Genomic DNA, 8,436 nt, shown 5'->3' with positions numbered 1-8,436 from the left:
GATGTACTCAATAATACTAGTTTATTGTTGTTCATAATTTTAAAATTTGTGCTTTGGCTTTATGTAAGAAATATTGCAATTTAATAAATTAGAAACACAATATGCCATCAATGATATAAACGTCTAAACCCAATATAAAATCATTTGATCTCTCAATTTTCACATCGATACATTCCATCAGTTATCTAAAAATGTTCATACACTTATAAAATGTTTGATATTATGTTAAATATAAAAACATTAAAAGTACCTACTTCCACATATTTACTGTAGAACAACATTTTGAAATTAAGATTTAACATGTCACAGCCTAAGTAATATTTAGCAACAAATATCAATTTAGTTCTATTTTTACTATTACTTTATGGTACAATAACAAATATTGAATTTTACAGTATATTTTTCATTTTTTGGTTAATAACTTTTGTCAATATACTTATTGTAAAATATCTACTAAGTGTGAAATTTGAAATTGATAATATTTAAAATGTGTTCAACATTATAAACACCAAATTTAAACTAATTATTCTTATAATTAGGAATGTATTTATACTGATCACCATAATTGATAAAAAAGAACATGTTAAATTCCTATTCACAAACTCAGAGTTAAATTAATTTAAACTTTTACTTGTCAAAATTATGAAAATTCAACAAAAAATTTTTAAAACACAATTTAAAAAATAATTGAATATGAATACGCTCTAAAAATTAAATATGTTAAAATTTAAGTTTAAATTTTTTTTCATATTTCGATAAATTTGATGTTCAAGAACATACCACTATTATAAAGATTTTCTCGAGTTTAGAAAAATTCAAAGTACTAAGACAGTAAGGAATTCCTTAAAAACATTAAGGAAAGCGTTCATACTAATTTTATCAAAAAAAAAAAAAAAATAATAATAATAAATATTTTCAATGTTTTATATTTGTCATACATTAAATCAAACTATTCGTGCATCAACTTTTCTTTTTGTCTTGCTAACTTCTTTTTGGATACTTTCTTCTTCTCAGCCTCATCCTTGGGAACTTTAGCAACAAACTTCTGCTTTTCAGCAAGAATAACTTCAATGTGACAAGGTGAGCTCATGTATGCTAAAAAAATAAAATTATATACATATATTAATCAATCAATAATAATATCAAGATATCAAATGCAAATATTTAATAATATTTTAATAAATTTTAAACAGTCAATTCATAATAAATTAAAAAGATGTTGTAATCAAATATGTCCATCTATCTAATTGATGCATATATAAAATCCATTTATCTTTTGATCTTAAAATGAATTAAACCGTTAAATTTAATTATTAAAATACTCCCCATAACCTGCATAGGATTTAAATATTTTAACTATATAGCAAATTATGAATATTGAAGTCTATTTTTTTTAATAATAAAATCCTCACAACTTGAAATAAAATTAAAATATAAAATCTAGATGAATAATATCCTAAACTACAAGTTTAATAATGGATTAAGGTACCAAGCAAATAATTTAATTTAAAAGTAGTATATCTGTTTTCCATTTCATGAATACATAATGTAACAAATAGTAAGTTTTAAAGAATCTATTTAATTACTTAAGACTTAAAATTATAAATAATTTAAATCTAGTATAAAATGTAAAAGTAAGAATATTATCTTGTGAACCTTAGGTTTTTTTAGTTACAAAGTTATAAATAAATTTTAGTTTAAATACACAGAATAAATTGTTATTTTAAAAACGAATGTCTTAAAAATTTGATTTAACTTCTCAATAGAATTTTTTCAAAACTTTTTGAAGTTTTAGATATGAATACTAAACATAATATGAAATTTAAACCACAAAATAATTTGCTCATTTTAAAGGTTTGATGAAATTAAAAATACTAACTTCAACAATTATAATTTTTTATCAATTTATACTCAATATTGATCTTTTTTTCAATCACACAAACTAAAAAATATTAAATAATTCATCAGCTCAAAAACAGTCAAATTATTTAGATTATTATACTATTTATAAAAGATATAAACAACAATCAGTAAAATATAGGTTTATAAAGATATTTGTTTTTGAATTATAATAGTGCAGAACTCAATTTAGCCAAAAACTAATTTAGCATAAGTAATTCTTTTTATTTTATATTTTTCTCAATTAATAAAAAAAAAATACTGGGATTTTTACCACCTTTAACAAACAAACTAAAATGAATTTAGTACCAGAAACCAACCCCCAACTTTCAAAATTAAAATAATATTGTCTCAAAAGTTAGTGGACCTGTCATCATTGGTGATAAAATAAACAAATCTTTATGAAATCTATTTATTTATCACTCAACTCTGAATCCAAAATAATATTATTAATTTAACTATTGATAATGTTTGGGATATTATAATAAAACAATGAAAAAAAACTGAAAGTATGATAGAACATTAATGTTAGACAACAAGATGGTAGATACGAAAGTGTCAAAAAATTAAATTAAATTGTTTAAATATTCAAAAAATTATTCCTATATGTATTTCTAAAATAGTAATATTATAACTAAAATCATAACATTTAAGTCAATAAACTATTAATTTGAAAAAAACAGATACCCAATATACTAAAATCAATCCAGCTAGGTATATTGATTCTTTAACTATACCACTAATGAATATACCTCATAATTTATATAAAATTAAATCTAACAGGACCTATGTTATTCAATGACTTATGTATTTTCAAAATAGTATATTTCGAGGACTAAATGATTAATTACAATTCAATGTAACATTAAACTAAATAAAATATACATTCAATTCAACTTACGGTTAATACGACCGTGGGCTCTGTAAGTACGTCTCCTCAAACAAGGAGCACGATTTATTTGAATGTGTTCAACAAACAAACGATCTACATCCAAACCTTTAATGTCTGCATTAGATTCGGCATTTCTCAATAGCTGTAACAAGAACTCAGCAGACTTCTCTGGCCAGCGACCCTGAGTCATACCCCACTGTTTGGCCTGTAAATAATTATGAGATAGAATAAAATGAACTGCTTGAAAAACTAAGTTTAATGTTTTTTACTTGTGCACAACGACCAACACCGCCATTGAACCTCCTGAAAGGTACACATTCTTTCTTATCCTTAACGTTCTTCAAGTATTGTACGGCACGACGGAGAGGCATTTTCTTGATAGTCTTAGCTGTCTCTCTTGTGTTCTGAAACGAGAAAACCAACGTATTACAGCGAAATCACGGAGTGTAAATGAAAACAAATGTGCAGTATTACCTTGAAGTGAACTCTTAAATTGGAGCCCCTAGCCTTACAGGATTTAGTTGGATTTTTCGGTTCCTTAGCGTATCTACCCATGGTTGGGTCTGTCAAACAAAATAAAAATTCAATTAATACCAATAATTATGACGAATATACATTTAGCGTGAGAATACGAATCGAAATAAAATATTTTTATAGGGAATATAACAATATATTGATGGATTGAATCGGATAAATATGCGAACACTTACTTGAAAAAAAACAGGACCACAAAAAGAACTAACACATTAATGGAAAAAGTGGAATACAAAATGTAGTATGTAATATGTACTGTTTAGATTTGACGACGATACGAACGGGTGATAATTTTAGGTTAGTTTCCAGTGTGACCATTTCATCTAAAAGTAAAGATTGACATTGGACCTGATAGTCGAAGGAGGGGCTGATACGGGACGAGTTCAGTTTTCCCGATTTTGATAACAAGTGATAACAGCAAAAGCAACCCTGATAAGAACAAAATAATAAATTAAATTATATATTTTAAATTTAGTATCTTTAATGTTTAATTAAACTTCTTTATTACATTAAGTATTCTGTCCACTTTATTACGTTTAACATTAACAGCAAAGGTGGCCATTAATTATCAACTAGTTAGTTTAATTGACAGTTGAAATAACTTAGCTATTTGCAGTTGATATTAGAAATTTTAATAAAATTTTAAATTGTATTATTTGAATGTTATATGAGTATATGACAGTCAATAATTGCTATATTTTATAAAAAAAATAATATTTATTAAATTATTAATATGAGATGTGTATAGTTTAAATTAATAAATATTTACACTGCACAATGTAGGTACATTATGGTAAAAATTCAATAAAATTGTTTTTTATAATTTAGTAAATTAGAAAAACCCAATCACTCTTTATGTGATAATAATTTAAAAAAATTAATTAACTTTTTTTAAACTGAGTTAAGTTAATACTTTTTCCTATTAAATTTTATTTTATTGAGTTAATTTAAAGTTTATTAACGGTTAATTTCTAACTTATTAATCTGGTGTTATTTTAACTTAATTTGAATTAATTATTTTTACTAACTTACCCACCTTTGTTTAATAGTATCATATTCTTATCAAGATAGGATCATAACCACTGACTACTGCACAGTACTAAAATAAATAATATACTGCAGCACAACCTTTCCAGTGACTTAACATTTTTTTATCTTTACTAGAATCAAAATTGTGTTTAAATTCCCAGGTTAATTGTTGAGTCAAGATTAAAATGAGTAAATTTTTGTTTATATTATTATTTTATAACAAAAAAAGACTGATGTAAAACTAAGAATAATTTATTTTCACTATGGAATTATTGAAATCAAGAATAATCTATCTTAGAGTGACCATATTTATACATAAACAATATTACAACTCTAAAAATCAAAAAAAGAAGTAATTTTTTAAAGTTTTATTAATATTTTAGGAATAATATTCACTTATTATACATCGTAAATGTGACCCAAGTAAAAGTTCATAATATTCATGGGTATCATCTATTTGTTCCAAAATAAAAGAAGGTAGGTATGTATGTTTTTTCTGACCGTCTGTCCGAGCCAAATTTTCCTGTGTAGTACAGTGATTTTACATCATAACAATAATCAATTAAATTTATTTTTTTTTTTTTAACACTTTAACAATTCTAATACAAATATAGCTAAACCCTCCCCCTAACTGTGAATTTTTTCACGCTTATTTCAATGTAGGTACCATCCAAAAAATTCACAATTTAAAATAAGATTTCCCAAAGTCCCAATATTTATAGGTTTCTTCTTTCTCTCAGACCATCTGTCTTGATCTTTCTATAAATATTAACCTTTCCCTTGTTTATATTGTAAAAATAATTTTTACTAATTATACAGAAGAAAAAATGAAATTAAAAAAAAAAGATTAAACAAACTTTAAAAGCAATAATTATAATATGCATTTTGTTTATTTCGAGTGTGGTAGCCACAAGGAAATCATTTTAAAAACAATACAGTAAAAATAAAATTGGTATTTTTAAATATTCAAAATCAACACAACTATTTGGAAGTATCCATGCCTAATCTTAGTTGATAATATATTTTAATAATGATGTTTATTAAATAGATAGGATATTAAGGGTCTGAGGACTTCAAAAAACTTCAGAAAATGATTTGAATATTATTTAAATAATTAAAAATACTTCATGAATAATATTCTTGTTTTATTGAAAAAAAACACTTGTTTAGAACTTATCATTTGTAATAGCTTTTCAGGGATTGTACCAAAGTGGATCTTGCTGAAATAAATAAATATTTATGAAAAAATATTACTAAAGAAAATTAATAAAAATTAACTTACTTCTTGAGTTTTAGCTTTGACTTTTCTTTCAATAAGTTGTTGTAGTGCTTCTGATCGCACTGATAATGTGTCTATTTTCTCTAAAAGCTGTTGGTAGGGTGATAAAGGTTGTGTTCCCATAACAACATGTCCAAGTTTTGAGTCAATTTTTGCATCTAACCTGGCATTCCTGATAAGGTTCACAATCCAGCATTCAGCCTCTTCTGGGTTCATATTAAGTTTTTCAGCTAACATACTAAATAATAAAGAAATTATTGAAGTGTTATAAAATCATACATATGATATGTACATACCCGATACTAATACACTGATGAATACGACAAAAAGTTTCAAAAATCATCAAACGAGCATTTTCTACAAAATCATCAAGACACGCAGTCAAGAAGAAATCATTAAAAAGAACAATTTGACATTCATGTAATTTGTCTCTAGCTCCTTCAAAATCAAAGTTAACGTAAAGATTTTCTAGAAGTTCAGTTATAGGGTCACGGTAAGTATATGATTCCTAAACATAGTATTAGTATTGATAAATATTTGAAATTTATAATGATCAATAATTAATTTAAATATTGTGAAATGTTTTTAAACTCACCTGTTGAATAACCTTAACAAGATCCTTCATAGCTGCTCTTCTTGAACGATTGATAATTACTGCAGTGGCCAAGTAGCGAAGAATGTGTGGGCACATGGTTTGAATAGCATTTAAATAGCTGAAGAAAAAATAATTAGAAAATATATATTTTTATTATTATTTAAAATATATTACTTTGGTCTGTACAAAAACATATCAATAATAAGGTCACGTCCTTTAACATGATTAAAAAATACAAATAGACTCCAGTGAATTAACCATGTCCGTTGTTGTAGCAAATGCAATGGAGAACCATTTGTATTAGAATCAATGTACTCTCGCAGTTTGTTTAAATCTTCCAGAGCAGTTTCCCAGTTTTGAATAAGAATTTCAGATGCTAGTTTTCCCCAAAGAACATTTAAATAGTTCTAAAAAATAATTCAAATATTATAAATTTAATAAGAATTTTAGACATTGATGAATTTACCTTGTCAGAAGGCGACATAACTAATAAATAAAAGTACAAATGACTTGTTGTACCAGCATAATTTCCACAATCATAATGGTACTTAGCAAATTTGTACATACTTTCCATCATTTCTACTTTAAACTAAATAACAAAAAAAAAATATATATATAAATTATTTAGTTAATATTTATTACACCATCAAATAATTTTTAAAAATCATGAAGACTTTTAAAGGAATCGGGGTTTACATTTTTAAGAAACCCCTAGAAAATTCTTGATTATTTTGGTTTAATTTTTATTAGGAAACCTTGAAAGGTAAACTAAATAACTCTAGTAACCTGTTACGTGAAAAAATAAAGTTATCGTAACTCTTGGCACCAATATTCCATACCTGAGATAGTAATAATAATCAGTAAGCTTCATTTATAAATTATACTTTAAATATATTAGTATATTATTCAACAATCTATTAAAATTTAGTATTATTAACTTTAAACAAATCAAAAAATAACAGTATTTAGATAACTTATCTATAACGGAGGTTAATTATTTAAGTTTTATAAATAAACCATGGATACTCATATACCTGTTTAAATTATTTCATAGAACATTAAAAGAAAAAAATTATCTGAAATAAAATCTTTTTTTTAATTTTGTAGAAAACATAATTACAATCTATACATTTGCTTGTACAATAAGTAATTTTTACATTAAATTAAATAAAGAAAAATTAAAGGGTGGAAAGGTACTAAAGTTACATTCAATTATAAAATCTAAAATCTCAATAGATGATTAAGTTTTTAAGAATTGGAATTTAAAATTTCAATCAATAATAATCTATGTAGAATAGAAATAACACTCACATTGAATTCACTGGTCAAATAGGTTGACAATGTTTTAGGATCCCTCATAGTTTCCATATTTTTCATAACTTTATCATCTTTGAGGAAATTCATCACAACATCAACCTCACTTTGAAATTGATTAAGCTGTGACACAATTTGGTCTCTTCTTGTTTTCATTTCCTAATATCATTTTATGATTAAATAAAAAACATCATTGAACAGATGATCTAGAACACCGTTCTAAAATAAACATAAGTACATACCTCGGGTACTTCTTTTTCAGGATTCAACTGTTTGTAAATTTCAATAACATAATCCATCATGTTTGTCTTATTAAGAATGTCCAATTTGGCTTGCAAAATTTCATTTTCATTGTAGATCTTAATAAACAGTTTAAAATCAGTAAAAATTATAAAACAAATTATACTTAGCTATTTAACGAAAATCATAAACACAATATGGGGAACAAATAGGTTTTCACAACCGAAAATTCACCAAAACTACTATGAACTGTACTCAATTGGTTTACGTTTCCTTGTTAATCAAGAAAGGAAAAATAGAAAACTTACCTTTTTCGCCCACAAGAACTCCAGCAGAGGGGCTACCAAGTGCCGGTCCAGATATTTCGTCATCTTACTCGTCAAGTCAAACTTAGCCATGTTTATGTTTGATAACTACGGACGTACGAAAAATAAATAACGCAATTACTATTAAGTATTTACCAAAATGCCGTAAAAGACGAAATAGAAACAAATAAAGTATATAATGTATGAATTACAAAGACACCTCTTAGATTTCCTTAAATCGTGGTTCAGTTTAGATTGATCAAAAAATGTTCAATCCTAGTAAAGTACTAACGTACTAAGTAGTAAGTAGTAAATACTAATTAGTAAATAGTAATCCTACAGGGTCTCG

The 8,436-nt window shown here is 25.2% G+C and overlaps 2 protein-coding genes across 3 annotated transcripts; both read right to left on the bottom strand.

Moving 5' to 3' along the window:
- Positions 1-905: 905 nt before the first annotated feature.
- On the bottom strand, positions 906-3,612 carry LOC112594602 (60S ribosomal protein L17). The gene is made up of 5 exons (XM_025339482.1): positions 3,502-3,612; positions 3,266-3,354; positions 3,061-3,195; positions 2,801-2,996; positions 906-1,095 (listed from the first exon to the last, which is right to left on the bottom strand). Exons 2-5 carry the CDS (start codon positions 3,344-3,346, stop codon positions 950-952), a joined length of 558 nt encoding a protein of 185 aa, XP_025195267.1. The 5' UTR covers positions 3,347-3,354; positions 3,502-3,612; the 3' UTR covers positions 906-949.
- A 1,866-nt stretch (positions 3,613-5,478) lies between these two features.
- Positions 5,479-8,436, bottom strand: LOC112594601 (eukaryotic translation initiation factor 3 subunit E-like). 2 transcript variants are annotated; one of them, XM_025339481.1, is made up of 10 exons: positions 8,308-8,436; positions 8,091-8,195; positions 7,785-7,901; positions 7,540-7,701; positions 6,695-6,817; positions 6,403-6,635; positions 6,229-6,346; positions 5,930-6,141; positions 5,637-5,871; positions 5,479-5,574 (listed from the first exon to the last, which is right to left on the bottom strand). In XM_025339481.1, exons 2-10 carry the CDS (start codon positions 8,178-8,180, stop codon positions 5,548-5,550), a joined length of 1,317 nt encoding a protein of 438 aa, XP_025195266.1. In that variant the 5' UTR covers positions 8,181-8,195; positions 8,308-8,436; the 3' UTR covers positions 5,479-5,547. The 2 variants fall into 2 exon arrangements, with proteins under 2 accessions (XP_025195266.1, XP_025195265.1); XM_025339480.1 differs by having other exon boundaries at positions 8,091-8,435.

Source organism: Melanaphis sacchari, unplaced genomic scaffold, assembly GCF_002803265.2.
Source record: "Melanaphis sacchari strain LSU unplaced genomic scaffold, SCAv2.0 Contig23_pilon_pilon, whole genome shotgun sequence".
NCBI lineage: Eukaryota > Metazoa > Arthropoda > Insecta > Hemiptera > Aphididae > Melanaphis > Melanaphis sacchari.
Note: the sequence above shows the minus strand (reverse complement) of the source record. Positions and strands in the feature narration are given on the sequence as shown.